This window comes from Colias croceus, chromosome 4, assembly GCF_905220415.1.
Source record: "Colias croceus chromosome 4, ilColCroc2.1".
NCBI lineage: Eukaryota > Metazoa > Arthropoda > Insecta > Lepidoptera > Pieridae > Colias > Colias croceus.
In genome coordinates this window covers 9,084,068-9,105,922 of record NC_059540.1, presented here as the reverse complement: position 1 = coordinate 9,105,922, position 21,855 = coordinate 9,084,068, and the positions used below count along the sequence as shown (strand labels likewise).

The following is a 21,855-nucleotide window of genomic DNA, read 5'->3' as shown; positions in this document are numbered from 1 at the left end:
GATAAAGCATGTATGATTGTTGAACTGTTTTTTATGATTTTGTAAAATATCTACTTACAATATAATAAATCATCATATTTAGGTCTTACAAATTACAATAGAGAACGCTAGTAAGTCAATATTAATTGATATTTATTTACGATTTTCAATGTTATACGACCGATTCAAGCGACATGACGTGTGCAAAATGAAATTTGGGGCAGTAGAACAACGCAAGACTTTTATACATTTTGCGTCAGTGACACTGAATGTCTCAAGATAAAACTTTTATGTACGTGCTCTGTGCTATACTAATATAAGGCATCCCACCAAAAACATAAATGTAAAAATTGGAGCCGAGTTCAATCGTTGACTTAATTTGCCAAAAAAAGAAATGAGATCTAAATGTGTGCCAAGTTCTTCAGACAGTCCAGAAATTTATTTACAAAGATGTATTAAGTTATTAGGTTGACTGAAAACTCAATTGTTTTATTTTCCCTTAGAGAACAATGTTTATTCCAAAATATAACTTTTTTAATTTGAATAATATAATTATTTTCACAAAGCAAACAACTAATAACCTATTGAACCCCATAATTTGATGAGGCTAGTTTTTAGAACCTCACAAAATATAAACAGTACCTATGTAAAACTAGCCTCATCAAATTATGGGGTTCAATAGGTCATTAGTTGTTTGCTTTGTGAAAATAATTATATTATTCAAATTAAAAAAGTTATATTTTGGAATAAACATTGTTCTCTAAGGGAAAATAAAACAATTGAGTTTTCAGTCAACCTAATAACTTAATACATCTTTGTAAATAAATTTCTGGACTGTCTGAAGAACTTGGCACACATTTAGATCTCATATTTTCTTTTTTTGGCAAATTAAGTCAACGATTGAACTCGGCTCCAATTTTTACATTTATGTTTTTGGTGGGATATCATTACTTTTTGTACAGAAAATTACTCTGCAAATTTGATTTACTTTATAAATATAATACTTTTTATATACGATTTTTTTTTCTTGCGGTTTCTCTGTATGGTTTGTTTAGTATTATTTTCTATATTTTCTTGTATGTTATGAATGTCAGCGCACATTGCCCCGTCATTATCTGCAATTTTTTAAACTCGTTTTCTGTTTAAAAGATTACATGATTTTCTAAACATCCAGCGTGAATTTGTTCACACACTATTACCAAAATGCAAAGATCGTTGTAGAAGAATCGTCGCCTTACTCCATGACGTTACGGTATTGCCATGACGCGATCTTGAAATTTTACTCTAAACGCGCCTAAAGATGTTTCACTCATATTAATATTACGCAAATTAAATCATTTCGACCTTCGACGAAGCCTTCTTCCATTACCTACACCATTTATGGTAATTATTTTTGCATGCTTGTATTGGCTGAACATGTTTGTGCTTTATTAATATAATTGTATCACCATTGAATACCATGTTTAAAGCAAAATAAAGATTTTATTTATTTACACTGAAATTAAAACTAAACTAAACACTCATAAATAAAGAATAAATAAATGTGAATATGTAAAATTATATATTATTTTTAACTGTATGAGCAATAAAGGCAATATTTTTATTAAAATTTTCTTTTATTTTACGTTTAATAACAGTTTTGAATAAAGAAATCATGCAATCGAAGTAATCCGCCCAAGCGATACTAGCGCGAGTGAGTGTGATGTCAGAGGCGCTTCGAATCTACAGATGTTTCGTACTAAAATATGTAAACTTCAATAATCTATATCTCAGTCATTTATTGATGGATTTCAAAATTTTTTTCGGCCACTGATTAGTTTTGATCTATTTTTTAAGACTAGTAAGGTGAATATACTATTTTCTTTTTTTTTAAACTTTTCCATTTTTCCATACAAACAAAATTTATGTCATTGAAAAAAAAATTAAATACAAATAAATTCAGTATTTTCTGATTTTTTCCTTTGTACACTCACTATTACCTAGTTGATTACAAAATTTGAACTTTCTAGGTCATCTGGAAGTGGGTTAGGTTTTGTATAATGTCTATAAGTCAGTCAGTCTTAAAAATTGCGATTTTTGGATATTAATATCTACGCAACTGTTTAATCTGTATTTATGAAATTTAAGGTTCTTGTTTATCTTGAGGTCCTCTTGATATGTACCAAATTTGGTTTATATAACTTAAATAGTTTTTGAGTTATAAGGGGGTGAAAAGTGGCTCGAAATGGTTCGTGTAAATATACACACGGCTGCTGCTCGCCAGTTCTCTTCGCTTGAACTCGGCTTGACACGCTGCCGCGTGTCTAGATATGAGAAGCAAGTTCCGAACTTCGAAACAGCAGATGGTAGCCGGAAACAATAACTGTTTTTAGTAGGTTCTTACTCTTATGTTACAATGGTCGAAAATAGCAAGCCTAGCTGATAGCTCTACTCTCCATCTGATTTTCGTAATGTCCTGCGACATTTTTTTACTTTTAAGGGTAAGCGTAAGGGAGTTAAAATACATAGGTAATAAGAACAGATTCAGATAGAAGTTTAATTATTGTTAGTAGATAGTGATCCGTTAGTTATTGCTGTCCTATTTTTTACTTGTTTGCGTTTGCGTTTCGGTTCAAAAGGTAGATAAACGATAACACCGACTTATACACAAAAAGTGATGGACATTGTTATGACACAAGGAACAGAAATAAAATGGAATGCCTGTTTTCCGGCTTACTAAAGTAAAAAATTCATTCATGTCAGGTCATGGTCACAGTAGTAGTAGGTTAGTGTGTGGTTAGTGGTTACAGTCTGGTGTAAATTTAAAACCATTGTAAAGTCTCGTTGTGATCACTGTCTAGGTATACCGGTAACTTCTTTCATTTAAACGTCTTTTAATGTAGGACTTTAAACCTTAAAGCATTAAAATATTTCTTTTAACGTAGGACTTTAAACCTTAAAGCATTAAAATATATAATATTATCCTTAAACAGTTCCATACAATTCTATTTCTGAATATATTATAGCAAACGTCATCTACTCAGCTTAGGAAAGTGCTTTTTCATGTATTGTTATTACGACTTTAAGCAATGAGTCAACAAACCTTTGCTATAACGAAAAACACTAGACGCTCGTAAAATGTAATTCATAAGAAGCTGAAAAGTTCACTTAAGAAGTTAGAATGAAACACGTTCATAATAAAGTTACAAACGATACCAAATAATAAATTCAAAAGTATATTTTTATTTTTTAGCTGTGCCGCACGGTTTCTCCCTCGGACAAACCCATAGGCAAAAGTATAATTTTATAGCTTATGTGTTGTTCTGGTACGTAAGCAAAATCCCTGCCAAGGACTTTCAAAATTAATTGAGTGGTTTTCTCTAGAAAGAGGAACAAAAAGACATATCCATGCATCTTCACAAACTTTCACTTTTATAATATTACCTACATATTGTATCTAAGTATTGACTTGTCTGTTCCAAAAACGATAATAAATGACATCATTAGCTGAAAATACATCTTTATATCCCGAGATTTATGCATATAATCCTTTAGATTAATTAAATAAGCTTTGAGATTTCCAAGGTTGTAGAGCTACGACGACGCTACATAAATATAAGAAATTCCATAAATCCTTCACAAAGATAAAGACGACAACGTGCAAGTATTGTTAATTTGCGTACTGTGGCACAAACAACCCTGTTATGTTAAACAAAGCCTTGCTATTAATTATTCGGGAATCTTCCTTTTGATTTTCCAAATTAGAATGGCGCGTTCAAGCTAAAGAGTGATATTAGGTTAAAATTTCTATGACATAAATTTATTACGTAAAGCAAAAAAAGGCACCAAAGATATCCTACTTTGACTAATAGATATTTTAAATCGAGAAAGTTATACCTAAATTTGTAGAGAAACAATAACAACTCAAGGGGTGAGATTTTGTGTATTATATTTTTACCTCCTCCTGTTTGCTTGAATTACCTATGTAAAGTATTCAGAGAAATACAGATGTGGCAAAAATTATTATGTATCGCTTACATAAAACTAGGACAGAAGGAATTCACTTCTTTCTTATGGACTTCACAGACCTAAACCAAGCAAACTTGTAAAACGGACGCTATAAAATTTAACGTAATGTCAGATACCTAAGTATTTTAAATGAATGTGTAAACAACCTTAATAATCATTTGCTATCTGCCTATATTCAACCCCTAGACAAACAATCTTTATCACAAAAAATATTTAATATAAATATTCATTTTACTCGAAAATTTATTATCAAGAATGAAAATTTGACTTTCTTCAACAGATTTCCGTATTAAATTTATCAACGATAATATTTCAAACTTTTGTTCGACTGCGCATTAATTTGATACCAAATCTAAATAGATCTTTTGAATTTTTGAATACCAGACCCTGGAACTATTTATGTACCAAAAAACACGTCATTATGTTGTAGCCAGGAAGGAATTAAAGTAGTATCAAACCAATAAAAATATCAGAAAATTTGCTAACATGCTCATAAATAAGTTATTTATTAATATAAATGTAGGTATTGTATTTATATAAATAAGTTTAAAGTCCGTGTTGCATAAATAAATATTCCATTATTATATTATTTTATTTTTTACAATAATACTTTAAAAGGACATTTTTGTGTGGGGACTTCTTGCGACAATATAATCGTGACATGTGCAGCTTGCGAAACACGTCACGGACATCACGACTCTCGAGCTCTAATCTAAAAAGTTTTATTCTATCATAGAAAAGTCATCTTCCCGTATCAAAAATAAACGAATAAGACAAAGTTGCGAGCTTAGAGTTGCGAGTATTAAAAGAAGAACAACCGTTTGTTTATTGATATGAAACTTACAGAAAGTATTTTATAGATAAACTATAAAAATATGGATATTGTACGCCTAGGTACTGCATATAAATGTTGAGAATTTTGTTTTGGTAAATATCAATAATATTAAGTTAGATCAACACTAAATTAATACGAAATTATTAGTGCCTATATTAAATTACGACACACAAGAACATCTCATGAATCTGAATCTACATGAAACGTAAGGTATAAATTACACCTGGTCGAATAACGTTTTCTGGAATAGGTATTATACGAGAGAAACCACGGACTGAAGCTGGTATATCATAAAATAAAAAGAATTATTTATAACTAGCTTCCGCCCGCGACTCCGTCCGCGCGGATGTCGGTCTTCGCGTGGATGGTTTATTTCTCCATTTTGTATAACTCTGACAATGACATCTTAAAAATATCTATTGGACCCAAATACGGCTAGGCCTATAATAATACGCAACGTGTGTTCGCGGTTCTACAGAACAACGTCTATGGATAAAAGTGAAAAATTAAGATTATTTTTTTTCTACGTATTTTTCCAGGATAAAAAGTATCCTATTTTACGCCCAGGATAATAAGGTATAATTATACCAAGTTTCATCGAAATCGAACCGTTAGTTTTTACGTGATGCCTTCACATACAGACAGACAGACAGACAGACAGACAGACAGACAGACAGACAGACAAAAATTTTTTTAATCACATATTTGGGTTTGGTATCGATCCAGTAACACCCCCTGGTATTTATTTTTTCAATATTTTCAATGTACAGAATTGACCCTTCTACAGATTTATTATATGTATAGATTGCATTCACAGAATAAAAATAACAAAATACAAATCTTACACATTTTCACGCACCTTAAAATTTTAGATCAGGCGCTTTTTCCACTTGCATGACTCTCTGAGAGTTCTTTTCTATCCCTAAAGTGTCAAGATGATAGTCATTGATTATTTTAGTCCATAATTCATGTCGTAGCATCCATTTATTTTCCTCGTGTGATACATGTGACATGCTCTCTCGGCTATAAAAAAAAAACTTGCTCAGTGCTCTACATAAGATACCTTATGCATTAATCTCCCTGAAAATGATTTTTGTTTTACGAGTAATTATGTAGTCTCCAATAAATTAATCTTGTTATTATATTATTATATGTTTTTTTTTTGTTCAATTTATTATAAAGTACTTACAGTACCTATAACTACACGCGTACCTATCATTATTTCACTACACCATCATTACACCAATTATGTGACGTCTTCAAATTAGAAGTTTAGCAAAACTATACACTATTAATTATAAGGTTTACCTAATGCTCAGATTTATAATAACACTAATTTAAAATAAATTTTACCATGCATTTATAATAACACTAATTTTATTAGTCGAGTAATCTTTCTAGATACACCATCCAGTGTTTCGCGTCCATACCTACTTAATATTATAAATGCGAAAGTAACTCTGTCTGTCTGTCTGTTGCTCAATCACGCCTTAACTACTGAACCAATTTGCATGAAATCTGGTATAGAGATATTTTGATACCCGAGAAAGTACATGGGCATACTTTTTACCACGGGACATAGGATAGGTTTTATCACGGAAATCCCCGAACGGGAACTATGCGGGTTTTTCTATGACTGCGCGGGCGAAGCCGCGGGCGGAAAGCTAGTTAAGAATATATTTAAAATTGTAAATGATGAGTATATTTGCCGGAAACTATTTTGTATTGCCATTAATTAACAAGAAGATATCAACGCCAAGTGTTTTATCTTGTAACGTTTCTATTATTATTAGTAAGCCGACGCCAGTTAATGTGTAAAACTTTATTGACCATTCGAATTCTATTTAAATTAAACTAATCTGTTAACACCCACATAGACATCAAATGAACATAAAATTACATAACAATTAATAATTTAAGTATCAAAGTAATATTCCTCTCAAAGAAGAATTTGGTTTGATTTATCATATACTACTAGCTTGTCGCCCGCGGCTTCGCCCGCTTTATCTAAAACTTAATTTATTATAGGTATACATAATAAAACATTCCTTTTGAATTACGCTTTCTGTCTTACAACTCACACTCTAAAGATTTAAGCGTACATAGGAACAGAGAAAGCGACTTTGTTTTAAACTATGTAGTGATATCAAACTTTCATGAACTCTACCTAATTGCTGTAAAACTATAGTTACCTATTATCTAAACTGTATTTAAACTGGAATAACAACTAGGTAGGTACTATTTTAACCAAAATTATGACTATTTTAGAAACAAAATGAAGACGATTTATATTTTAAAATCCTTACTATTATTTAAATATCTCTTGACCTTTTTGGTTGATTGAACATCTTTTTCTTCGGTATTTTTTATTGATTATATGCAGCAATCGTTAATAATTGTGCAAAACAAATGTGCACAATTATTAACGATTGCTATATAAAGTACTTTGAGATAATCACAGACTATGTGACTACGTAATCGTGACATGAGATTTTCATGTAAAACAAGCAGCAACCCCGTCGGATTTTATGTTTTTCAAATTTTTTAACAGAATATGATCTGAAATGTGATCTGAATTCTAAAGAAGATAACAGATCAAAAATTAATAAAATCAGTTCAGCAGGTTTGGCGTTAAAGGTAGCTTTGCACATTTGCATTGGTAGAGACGAAACTACAATATTAAATTTTGGCCTAGTAATCTTAATTTTTGTTATTTATCTACATTATTTACACATACTTATTCATATGGACTTTTATAATAACATCGAAAAAATGGAAACAAGCGTGCAGTTAAACAACATATTTTATGAGGTCAATATATTTCCATGTTTCTGGAATCTAGCCAAAATCATTGAGTTATTGATGCAGATGGCATTAGATCGCCGCGTAGATTATGTCACCAACTAAAGGTACAAGTCCGAGACGGGCCGCAGACCGCAAACTGCAAGCGACACCACTTGTTTCTATGAACATCTATGAAATTGATTCCAAGCGCGGCAACACTGCTGCCTGCAGACGCGACGCGCAGCGTGCGGCCGCGGCGCGCAGCGACCGCAGACTGCAGTATGCAAATGCCACCTGCGCGGAAGTGACAAACTATCTTTGTCTTTTTTGTTTATATCATTTAGACACGGTTCTGTGCATTGTGCAGCCACGGCATGCAGCCGCAGTTGGAATAGCGACCGCAGGCAGCATTGCGGTAACCGCAGATGGTAGCCACAGTGTCGCCTGCGGTTGCAGTCTGCCGCCCGTCTCGGACTTGTACCTTTATAGTCACAACTAAAAGTTCAATGAAAAATTATTATTTTTTTTTACAACCTCATCCTTGTTCTTATATGTAATTATAATAAATAGGTATTCGACATAATTTTTTTTTAATTTTTTAAATAATTTTGTATTTTTTTAATAGTTATTTAACTGAATAATAACGTTTACAATCTGACCAGAATAAAAATCTGAAGTTTTTAATATTTTTATTCAGAAGGAAGGTCATATATTTACGAATGGGGATTATATTTTACGAGTGTATTACATTGGCACGCTCATTAAAAAGCCAAATTACATTATTTCAAATGTTTTCAGGTAGTCGAGTTAGTCGTTTCTACCAAAAAATAATGTGTGATGTGACATTTTATTTACGTAATCCAGCCCGTTTAATTTTATTACAATCGCTTGGGTACACTCTCATATAATTTGTTATATTTATTGGGTACCTATTATTTCCGCAGCAAAGCACAATATATCTCTCATTTATCGATTTTAAGAATGGTCAAGATAAACAAATTGTAGCTGTACCGATCAGATTTCATTTCCTACACAAATTGTTCTACCTCTAGTTTGGATTGCAGCCCAAAACAAAATTTTGCAATTTTTGCGCGCCGCGTTAGCGGAACGAAATATAACGCAATGTAGTTGCTTGTCTTGTCACTTAGCTGTAGTTCTTGCAGAAATATGATAATTAAAAGAAGCTAATTAGAAGATACGAGAGACAGTGTAATATTATTTAATCAGGTGAACGTGAATCGACCTTGTCACTATTTTTTCTTGCTCGTGCAATATGAGCCATATTATTGAGTTTCAGCCAGAGAAGATAGCTTTTGTTTTTTAGGTGAAAGAGCAGTAATTTGATTTGGTTTTATATAGATATATTTTACTTTATATTTTTGAGCATATCAATTTAATATCTTCAATATAAGTAAATACTATTGTTTTGAATGTTATTAGGCGTTAACTGCAAATAGAAATATTATACAGTATGACCTAAAATATCTCTAGGTAAGCTATTTTAATGCGGGTATGCGGTATTTATAGCAATTCCTAAAATGAATAGCACAAATTTTCTTTCGATTTATTTTTTGTATTTTTGATTCTTGTGTATATATTAATTCTTGTTCGTTGATTTGATATGGTTTTACAAAATTTAAGATTTTGTATAATAAGGTAGATAGGTACAATGAAAACAGAAAATGAAAAATAAATGTCGTTCATGTTCTCATAATTATTCATTCCTATTTATATCAGTTTGTCGATAGGAAACCTATTAATGAATGTTTGAGCAACAATATTTACTCGACAGCCACTACAGTTCATTTAGCGACAGCGTGTTATAATATAGCAATTTAGGTAGATAACGTTACACGAAGGCTAATGAAAATACACAGATGAAAATATAATCGTTGTTGTTTATCTGCTTACGTCACCTGAAAACCTGCTAGTATATAATGTACCCTAAATTACTACCAACTTCGGCATATTATAGACTATAGAGCATAGACCATGACATTACATACGAGCTAATTCAATTATCTGTTCTTATTTGCAAAGCATGTTTGTGTGTAGTTATGTGTGTGTTCAGATGGGGATCGAGTGCAATCCGATTGCATTTCTACAAAAGGTAGCCTCGTTGTGTGAATAATTGATGAACGCAAGTTACGTAGGAAGTGAGTATTTTGTATTTGATATTTCAATTAAATAGTAATTAATCAGTGGTGTATACTGAAGAAAACATTATATTGGCTACTAGATATGACCTCGAAAAGAAATTTACTAATAAACATTCATGACCATAAGAACAACATTACTTATTCTGAAGGTTGTGTATACTTATTTCATTTATATGCAATGGTGTATGCTGAATCAAACTTTATACCGGCTGCTGGTTTAATATTATTTATTATCGTGAGAATAAAGAAGTCAATAAAAGATTTAACCCAGCGCTATCAAGCTCTGAACTAATATAGAGCACCTGATTCACTTTACAAACTACAAATCTATTTTATAATTGTAAGTATGTATATAGTATAAGTATGTTTGTAAGTATGTATATATAGCATGTATATAGTAATAATAGTGTAGTATTAATAACATTCAGATGCTAGAAACATACATTGTTGATACCACAATAATTTCAAAACAATCAGAATTCACCGCTCTAGCACCTAGAGCGATGAATTACCACCTAGTCTAGGTGGTACCTATCTAATTTATTTTAGTTCGTATTAATCTGTAAGGTTCAATATTTTATTTAAATTACTTTTAGCAAATGATTACATAATATTCGTCCCCGATGTACTTATAAATCGGTAGTTAATATTATTACCCATGTAAAATATTCAAACATAATATAACGTGCCAAATGTTAGCAAACGAATTACACAGGATATGGGCATAGCCATTTTAACTACGAATTTACTCACAAATACAAGAATAATATAATACAATGTAAACAAAAATGTAAATAAAGCAACTGAAGCTTGTAAAGGACGATCAATGTAGTAAATACAGTAGCTAAATCAATAAATGTGGGTTTTGAGATACAATAATATGTCAGCACGTACTCATGAACAGTTACGAATAAAATAAAATGTTTTAATATTTCGCACACACATTTATTTCCATTCACTTCATAGCACATGATAGACGGATTTTATCTAGTACACGCACGCGTAATTATCTTATTAATAAAAGCATACACTTACTAAAAGCGTTATTTTAAATTTTTAACTATGGTTAAAGAACCGGCTTAACAGCTGTCTAAGAATTAATAAAAATAATTATTATTATCATAGACGATCGCGCAATTTCTAAATAATCTATTTAATTATCTATTTTTTCCTACAATTTGTGCCTGATCGTAATAGGAACTTAAATTATTGAGTAGGTATTTATATTTTATTTTCAGTAATAATAGTGTGAATAAAATCTAACTACGTTTGGTTTGAGCGGTGTCTCGTTTTTCCTTTGCTTGCTCTTACAACAACACTGACAAATCACGTAAATAGCGATCACAACTCCGATAGTAATTGGAAGCCACACATACACCGGTACACCAGATGGTTTCATAGTTTCTGCATATTCTTTAAGTAGAGCGCACGGTACGGTATTCTTCTCTTTTGATAAAGAACTATTGTGCCAAATGACGCATTCATAGTCCTTAGTATCTTGCAACGCAGTCCCGTTGTATTGAATGAACGGCCTTACATCGATCTGTGGTGAAGTTATGTCTAGCGCTTCAGGGTTCGGTATCAAGCTCTCTGGCGACCGTTCCATGAACGAGGACATCATAAAACATGGGAATCCGATTTCTTCAAAATGCTTCGGATGAATCGCCTGCATGGAACAATTTTCATCGCGACGTACCGAGTAGAAATGTGTGTATTGCCAGTGATCAGCGGATGCTCTTCCCAAATTGTACAACGCCAAACCGCTTAGCAGGTATCCAAATCTTCCATTAGATTCGCGATACTTATACACATATGAGGGCGGAACGCCATGGAACACAGGGTAGGGTGCAAAGTTTGAACAATGTCGACACATAAAATATATCTGGCTGGGTGGGTGGTAGGAAAAGTGCGTGTGATGGGCGGTGACATGGTGGTTGTTTGTGTTCTTCCGATGGTTGTTATTATCGAATCTTCCACGTGGTCCTCCACTTATTTTGGCACTGACAAACGCGAATGAAATATAAAGCACTGTGAAAATATAAAGAGGTTTCATTGTGCAGCGCGAAGGGATCCCGGCGCGCGACTGTCGTTGACATTCAGGAAAAGTCGGCTTGGCGCCATGGGGCCCGGGCGCCATCCTGTCGCGCCAACCCATGGATAAATGAATGGTGGATTTCTCATTGATTAAAATAGTTCATGTTAATATGCAATGCACTTATATACACTTATATGCACTTATAATAATGCACTTTGCGCCGTCTACAGTGCAGTGTAGCGTGATACGACTTCACTTCTTCATGTACTTATTAGCATTTTCATCTTGTATTTGTAACTATCATGGGTAAACATTTAGTAAACTGAAATAAAATCTTAAAGGGATAACTAATAATTTATGTTCATAGAGAAAGTATAGCACATCAGTAGAACAAATTTCACATAATCCCTGCGGTAAAATGTTGTGTCATGTGTGATGTTAAGCTTCAAGTGACTCTTTAATTTTGATAGTTTGACAGAATCCGTTTTATATGGAAATCGCTTCATAACAGAGGAAACAATGGAACGAAACACTTACTATATTTTTGACTATAGATTACGTTCCTGCCAACGTGTATAAGTTCTTTATCAACAAAGTTCCCAACAGTTCCGATGAAAAGCTCTTTCAACAAACATAAAGCGTAGCTATATCACACGCTTCGGATTATGAAACATAACTGCGCAAGTACTGTTTCATGAACAGATTAATAGAACAAATGATACCTCTGTCGTCTCGATTTTCGAGATCGACTTCTATGAAGAATTTAAATCCTTCGTTAACGATTTTGCTAATAAGGAACACAACCGCTTATAATAAACTCAAACATTAACTCTATTTTTAACCGACTTCAAAAAAAGGAGGAGGTTCTCAATTCGACGGTATTTTTTTTTTTTTTTTGTATATTTGTTACACGATTACTCCGGCAATTATAAACCGATTTGAATAATTCTTTTTTTATTTGGTAGGTCATACGTCAGAGGTGGTCCCATTGTCACCAGGTCAGGATCTGATGATGGGATCCTGGGGAAATCGAGGGAAACCCTCAAATTTTGTAGGCATATACACTGTTTATCAGAAATTATCTTAATCTATGCAGATTTTTGCATCTAATGGTCACCATCTGATGTTGCTGAGCTGATGATGAAGCTGATGATGAATGGTTTAGGAGTATGGGATCTCTGTAACAAAATTATGTAATACCATCGAATTTTAATGTGTTTGAGTCTTAGGGCTTCCGCACACGGGCCACCGGCCACCGGCCACGAAACGCCGCCACCGGCATATTTCCTGCACTTTTCATACATTTTATATGGACTCGCCGCACACGGTTTACGCCTGTGGCGGCCACACGCTACACGCTTCTAGCTTCTCGTGGCGGCGTTTGTAGCCACACGAGCCACGGGCCACAGCCGTGGCCCGTGGCTCGTGTGCGGCGACGGTAATTCATAAGGACTCCGATCCTATGTGGTATTCAGGGTCTGATGATGGAGACGGTAAATAGCCATGGGAACTCTGTAATAAAATAAAGCAATTCCGCCGTGTTTGTGCTCATTTGATTCGTCTCGACTAGGAGCTTCATGCTAGTCGATTTTTAACCAACATCAAAAAAGGAGGGTTTTTGATTCGACAGTATGTTTTCTTTTTGTATGTTTGATACGCGATCATTCCGCCAATTTTGACAATCGTACATTTTGTTTGTCCACGGCACCTAGGATACACGGATACGATAAACATTTTTAGAGTTGGGCTGTGAGTGTGAGCGTTTATTTATGACCGTTAATTTTTAGAAAAAAAAACAAAAACCGACTTCAAGACTATACCTATACACACAAACTTTCCACTTAAAAATTAAAAATAAAGTTAATTTTTAGAAAAAAAACAAAAACCGACTTCAAGACTATACCTATACTATATGTACAAATTTAAACTGAAAAGTAGAAAATAATATTAAATAATAATAATGATATTAATTTTTTATATTAATTACTTTAAACTTTCAACGAAAAGGTTTCCTAAGTTATTTTTGAAGTCGGTGCCAACCAAAACAAAAATATCCTTAATAAAAAAATAATAACCTAATAATTAATTACACTATTTATTATATTAATTACCTTAACTTTTACTAGAGAACAGAAAATCGCACGTAAGCTTACTTATAAATTGCAAAGAAGCGCATCAAAATTTTTATGCACAACCGTCAACGATGTCTGCCCTCGCGCGCAGCCGCGTCGTGCCGCCGTACATTCCATTTGTTGCTGCCTTTGCATCAATTAAACTGTTCTTGGGCGGCACCGACTTCAAAAATAACTTAGGAAACCTTTTCGTTGAAAGTTTAAAGTAATTAATATAAAAAATTAATATCATTATTATTATTTAATATTATTTTCTACTTTTCAGTTTAAATTTGTACATATAGTATAGGTATAGTCTTGAAGTCGGTTTTTGTTTTTTTTCTAAAAATTAACTTTATTTAAAGTAGCAATCGTAATTGTGTAAAAATACAATACATAATTAGGTATCTTATATGATGAAAAGTGCACCCGCTTTCATGATGTATCCCATCCTTGATGACTAATCTCACTATGTATCGTCATCGTTTAATCTCCTATTAGCATTCCTAAGGAACTATTAGAGTATCGGACCATATCCTATACGTATACCTACAAAGATAAACCATACTCGTAGAACATTAAAAATATTGAAATATTTTTAAATGCAAATAAAAATTGCAAGTAAGCAGTATTATTAAGGACAAAATTACACGAGTCTTGTAACCTGAAAGATACTTTACTCAAGGATTTCGCTCTTCTCATCTTACAAAATAATGATTATAGGTTTAGCTAATGAGATAGTCTCTACAAACACACCTTTATAGTAGAAGAAAGTTATATGCAATTTACTACGAATATACAAAACAATATTTAGGTACCTATGTTATAATTTATTAGTCTGATTTCTGATATTTAAATTTTAATTTATATTATAATTTATTATGAAAAATTATTATTGTTACTGTAAAGTAAGGTAGAGTCGATGATTTTAATATAATGTAATATATTATGTTATTTCTAAACCATAGTTAAACTTTTCTTAACTTTTTCATTCTCACTTTATTTAAAAACTGCTACGTTTGTTCCTATTTTTTCATATTTTCCTTTTACAAACACTTTGATTTGAAATGGTTTTAGAAGTTTATAATTTATTTTCCATTCAATAAAATTAAAAGCTTTCCACGAGTTCGAATGATTTAAATAACTCACAGGAAATTCTGTATTTTCTCTTTGAACTTCATAACAGGCAATTTGATTATTATTTTTTTGTGTGGTCTCTCAATGTTAGCCAGAAGGGCTTCTACATTTTAACGCGGACGCTATTAAATAAATAAAATAAATAAAAGTCTTTATTTGCCAAAAAACATAATTAATCAATAACAGTATAGTTACGAACGTAGGTAGAGTTAATTTTTGAGCAAATATTAAGTAAGTGTAAATTTATTAACAGAGAGATCAGTTGTTGTGAGATATAAAAGATAGAACGATCCTTTTCTTCCTGTATTGTGCTGCACGCGTTTCATACAATGTCAGCAAAAATACCATTTACTTTGCTATTCTTGTGATACCAGTTACCAATCATACTTATACTATGGATGCTACTGATCTGATCAAGGTTGTCCAAGATTCGTACGTGACAATGTAGACGAGGCACGCCTCCACAAAACGATCTCTTCCTGTGAACTGAGATGAACGACTTCCTGAACATTGTCCCCGTACAATCCTATGTCATCATGCTTCGCCATTCATGCATTTTAGCGTGAATGGAATACAAAAACGCCGCGGCGAAATGATAATTTGACGGATCCATTTATCTTTCTACATTTATTAACGCCCAATTGTAGGCTTGATACAGCTGTAAATAGTGTTGGTATTATCCACGTAATTTAAGCGAAATTCAAGAGACGTATATCTCTACAAATAGGATAAAAATTCTTTTACATATCGTTTATTTTGGTACTAAAATTGCGCGTTTTTGAGAATTCAATTGTGATGTTGATTATTGTGACCGCAATAACGTATGAAGACTTGGTTAATATAAATTATTTTGTTGCTACAGCATCGGTATTCGCTATAGTGTGTACCTACATGATAGACTTGTTATAAATGACTTCCAAGTTTCGTGACTAAATGAGGTTGGGGCAGATTTTCGGTTGGCTATTTGGGTTATGTATATATTTATTTTCGTTATCAGTTGCAATTTTCCTCGTCATTTGGTGTACACATGATAATAAACCACCAATGTTATTAGTTATTAGAAAAACGTATAAAATAAATGTATAAAGTATATACGAATTAATTTAAGAATTTCGCGGTCGTGGTGTCACATGAAATATTAGAAACACTAGGTTATCAATGTTTTATCAGTTCATAAACATTGTTGGAGGAAGTTCGTTTCATTGATGGCAATAAAAACTTGTATTTCTGTAATAGGCTCTTACGCCCTCGAGCTTATCTCGTAGTCTGACTAACGCTTTGAGTTTTCCGAGCAATAATAACTTTTCTAGTTTCTAGTTGTTTACTTCGGCGGTTTCAATTACACACATTTATAATTATTATAAATCTTTAAATAAGTTTTAAAATGTTTTGTAACCACGCTTAAAAATAATATTTTAAATTCCATGCAAAGATTTATAGTAAATTGGCACACCTATCTATAAGCTAATTTGAGGATAAATTTAGAGACGTGACGATTCACGCATCTTCTTTAGTATTAACAACACGTACACACTATCCCTCACCTTCATAGGTGGTATATTACAGTCTGTACATAATATTTAGTTGCGACAATCAAACTATAAATGAAATCCGCTATATTTAATATGATAAATCCAATTTTGTGCATAAAAGACTGGATAGTCATTGATAGTAGATACTCCACCCTCGTTTCAGCGTTATTTATTTTAGTGTATGATAACAGCTTTGCAGTGTAGGTCTGCTGTATTACACAGAAGTGATAGGCCAATTTATAAATAGCTTAGTCACTTTTATCGTTTTATAAAATTCCTATCGCACAAGGGATTCAATCCTTAAAAACAAACACCTAAAAATATCCAACTAACATTTCAAAAAGGGAAACTGAATCTGAAATCCTGTAAATTGGTTATTATGTCTATAATCACATTTTGCGCTTTATAAAGACGTTTACCTACGTATTTGCAACACATTTTCTTTTATTTTGCAATACAATGGTAAGAGCAAAATATTTTTCAAGCAGTTAGGTTCAAACCACGCCCACTGTTGCAATAGACAGACTCTAATATAGCGGCAATCAGTTTGGTTCAACGTTGGCGAAGAAATCTTTCCTACGTCATTATGACGAGAATAAAGGATCATAACTACTCAAAGATCCCTATTATAAACGTGTGTACGTCAATATATAACAATCTCATCATACGTCATCATTTATCTATCACTCCAAGCTTTGACTTCATATTAGCATAGTATTCATATATCCTGCTATTAGGCGTAATCCCGTCGATATTTGGCTGTCCCATTATGTTGTCAAAGTATACATTCCTATCTTTTACGTTATCACTAGACAAGTACTCTATTTTTGCGTTAAACCTGTTGTTTTGCGAAAATTGAACGCCACATTACAATGCATTATAATACGTAAAATAATACCGTACCACAGTTCAATTGTGGAATGTCCCCCAGTAAGAATTTTTAAGGCGCCTTTACAATTTACATACATTACCTTACCAGCCTACTATCCAGTAAACAATGGACGTAATTTGCTTTCATTTTTATTACAAATCATTTTAAAGTATTGAAAGGATAACTTTTGGTACGGAACGGTGCTCGTAATGTATTTACGAAACCTTACTTTATAACATGTCGATGTAGAGTTTTTAGATTGGAAAATTGTAGATATTTTGTTATTCAAATAACAAAAATTTGTAAACACGTATAAACATACTCATTAATTTGAAACTACCTATTATTTATTACTGTAGTTCACAATTTATTAGATCATTTAATTTAATGCAAATTCATCTCGTACGACTCAAACGAGGCACGACATTTGTCAATTCCAATTCCTGAGTGCCCATTATTTACTTGAAATTAATTAAGGAAAACGTATAGCAGTTATAAGTGGTTATAATTTCTTAAACTTGGAAAAACAAACGAAGCTCCAGCAAAACAATAACAGTAAAGTCAATTTGGTGTGATGATAGTGAAACCTCACCCATCGGAGGCCATTATACCGACACCCACCCTCATCCACATTCAGTCATTTGGAAATGTTGTTACACTTATTTCAACGACGACTAATTGCTTTTGCGAAAACAATTTAAGTTTCCTTTTTCCACACGGTCGATGCCCAAAACGTGTTTCTTATTGGATAAGCAAATTCCCCTTGATTTATGGTAGCAGCGGATTTGTATTAAATTTTTAAATCCTACTTATTACTTTTTATCGGATGATAATATGTTGAAATTATAAAGTTAACTGAGAGTTCCAATAGGTTTTGTTTTAGTAATTTTTTTCAGTGCCTACGAAAGCAACTGCATACTAAGTAAATATTTTATCATAATAATATATTTTCGGAAGTAGATAAAACCTAGAAGTGGAAGTGAAATGGAGGGAAATCTATCTATCATTATATTCATAGGCATCAGGAAACTTTGTTATGGGCTGATATTTCATTAAGGTCGCATTTACATGTGATGAGGGTTCAAGAAGTATTTTTAAGGAACAGAATTCTAAGTTATTGGCTTATAACTAAATATGAGACAATGATTAAGAGTTAGTCTTGGCTAGATACATTTTTATTACCGAAACCATTATATTCTTAATTTATTATATTATATTGGTTCAAATATATTATAACTATTGTTTAATTTAGAACTGATCATTGCGGTGAAGTGAGATATAATGTTAAATATCAGAACAATATATTACTCAAATACTTCAAATTCTTTGTCGTCTCAATAGTTTACCTAACTACCACAATATCCCGTAAATTAAAAATAACTTTTTTGTATCGTGAGAAGATATATCTAAGAGTTAATGGACTTTAAATTTATTGTATAGGTATAGTGTTCAAACTTCTAAATATACATCTTTAAAAATATTACACCTTTTGCATGATTCCTTACCAGATGGAGGATCGTATGTCAAATGTCGTTCACACTGAAGATGAAAGACACTATCAATTGGTATTGGTCCACGATTAGAGAAACGTTAATGCTTCATGCTTGCTTTGATGTAATGGTTGTTCGTTTGACACATTGAAAGCTTTTGTATTAAACATGTATTAAATCATTCTATTAAAAGTCTGTTCAACCATCCCGCCTACATCTGAAAATACCTATCTATATCTTCTATAATCTATCATAAACAATTATTATATCCGAATGTTAACAATTATAAAACACAACACATTTTTTTACTAAGTGACGATTTATAAAGTATCACGAGTGACAAAACAAAATTATTTTGATGTCGTTAAATGAGTGGGATGAATGTATTCGTAGTTGAGACGTCTATTTTATCTTGATTTTTCCAACATTTTATCTGTAACACAGGTTATTAGGTGTTATTAGTTTCTGCTGTTCCTACTTCAAACAATTTTTCATCCGATTCATCTTGAAGCGCTTTTGTGTCTTAATGATGTAGGTAAGTATGACATTTACGTATGTTCTACCAAAAGTAATGTTTACCTGAATTAAAATAAAAACTCGTGAAGTGGATTTATTTTATCACAACGTTTTGTATATTTATAAATCTATATATATAAGATAGTAGTATTAGTTACACCGGTTATTAAAAAAACGTATTTGTTATATCTACAGTTATAGTTTAAGATCGGCTGTAGTTTTTTTTTTTTTTTTTAATTTTTTCCGCCTATACATATAGGAGAGCCGGAAGAGCAGCTACATTTAAACTAAATACTATTTTCAATAGGGGATAAATTATTTGGTATTATTTCAATAAGGAATTATTACCTACAATTATTAGAATATAATGATTCAATTTATTTTTTTTGCAACAAAAAAAAATTTAATCGTTGTATTGATAGATGAAGATGTAAAATTACATGAATTAGGTAATCTTTAGAGGCCAATAGCACACGTGTGACTAAATTTAAACATAAATACACCATCGACTACAGCAGTTACTTACTCTACATATTTGTTTTGGTAAAAATAAATTACCACCTCCTGAATAGTTTAAATAAACTAATGCTTTAAAAATCTATTAACAGACAAATGAGTTAGATTGAATGTTGTTTGTTGAAGCTATAAAATAATAGTTCAAAAAGGAAGTAAAACGTCGATATTGCTTTTGTATTGTGATTTATCCGTCAGAATACTTCTTTTAAAAGCAATTCCGTTTCACTTATATTTCTTTGTAGGAGTTAAATTTGTTTAAAAGATGAAAGTAACAATTGTTTATTCGCTCTAGCTCTTTACGTACCGATATTATAATTTTTTAAATTAATTTCCAATCGACCAGCTCACAAATTGATTGGAGCCTTGATGTTCATGTGAAGCTTTTAATTGCTCACCAAAACTTTTCGTAGACATTATAAACAGTAATCAAAGTTTAACAGAAGAATCTTGGTAATTCATCTACACATAAATTAAACGTAGTGTATGTGGAATATGTTTCCAATCACACATTGCTATTATTATTCATATCTAAACAAATATGAAATGTTGCAAATGTATTGTAATAAAAGAACCAAGAATCATAATAAAGCTATTACCGGTCGTTTAAGGAATGGGCAGTCATTGTTATGAAGTAGTTAATGATAGCTATAAAAGATAACTACTGACCTCTTAGAAAATAATCCTCCTAACAAATTAGGTTAAAATAAAATAATCAGTCGTCATCTAACCTCGAATTGGGGATCTTATAAAAATAACCGTTCGCTTTTTGAGTAGCAGGGTGTTTTACCTCACTTGTTACAAAATAAGAGATGGTAATATTAGACTTAAATTACCTTTATGGGATTATTTCATAATAATTCTATTTATTTTGACATCCAAGTAAAATTTACTAATAAAATATTTTAATTTAATTTAAGTATGTAACCAAATGGCATTTGCGTCATTTATTTTCGTATGGACTTGATAAAATTAGAAGTGTGAAGTCCATGTTGTATGAATAAACTATTAATTGATATGATTTAATCAACGTAGGTATGTAACTAAAAGTTAGAATAAATATTGTCAATACTTACAAATTGCGGTTTTGGTTCGTACATTCCTGGAGTAGCCCATGGGGTGAAGTATCGCCCAGTAGCGATCTACTGATACCGCTACAAGACAGAATATGCTAATGGTGCACAACATCACTAACAGCGAAACAGTGAAGAGGCAGGCGTAGAGGTTCCTGGGCAATCCAACGGATGCCAGTATCGCAAATGGAATACCAAGCAAACCAACTAAACAGTCTGCAATAGCTAAAGACACAATATAGTAGTTCGTTCTTCTCCTCAACCTCCTGTCTCTATGGAACACATGTATCACCATAGCATTTCCAATCACTGCCACTAACGCAACCAGAATCTCGAGGGAAGTATAGGTCGCGTGCAATTCTGGAGTCGGGGACCGGTGCGGAGTCGGGCTGACAGTGCTCGACACTGTTTCCATTTCATCCATTTTGTACGGACTGTTTATAAATAAAAATAACTAACACGATAATGTTTAAGTTTGACGCATATGAGAAAATATAACATGCATCGTTCTTTTAATATTGTCGTAGACATATTTAAATTTAAATTTTAAATAATGGTATGTAGATCACGCACGCGTTCCATTTTCGGATCGGTATACATTGTGGTTATTCTGCTGGGATTAATCGAAGTTAAAGTTTCAGTTTCGCGGTTAGGGTCGGGTTGATAGAGTCCCGTTCGCGAGGCGCGTTTCCCAGCACTGCGGCCGCGAATTGGCGCGAAACTCGCCGGCGGACGGACAGGACGCACGCCCTACGCCGACGCGCACTTGTTGCGGCCACCGCTTACCCTTGAAATCGAAATTGAAACCTATA

General features: G+C 32.5%; 1 protein-coding gene across 1 annotated transcript in view; it reads right to left on the bottom strand.

Annotated features, from left to right (window-relative positions):
• The window catches only part of LOC123691001 (adenosine receptor A2b), a 50,203-nt gene extending 28,470 nt beyond the window's left edge, over positions 1-21,733 (bottom strand). The window contains exon 1 of the mRNA XM_045635170.1: positions 21,047-21,733. Within this exon, the coding sequence (XP_045491126.1) occupies positions 21,047-21,467 (421 nt within the window). The 5' untranslated portion in view covers positions 21,468-21,733. The remainder of the gene's footprint in view (positions 1-21,046) is intronic.
• Between the last annotated feature and the right edge of the window lie 122 nt (positions 21,734-21,855).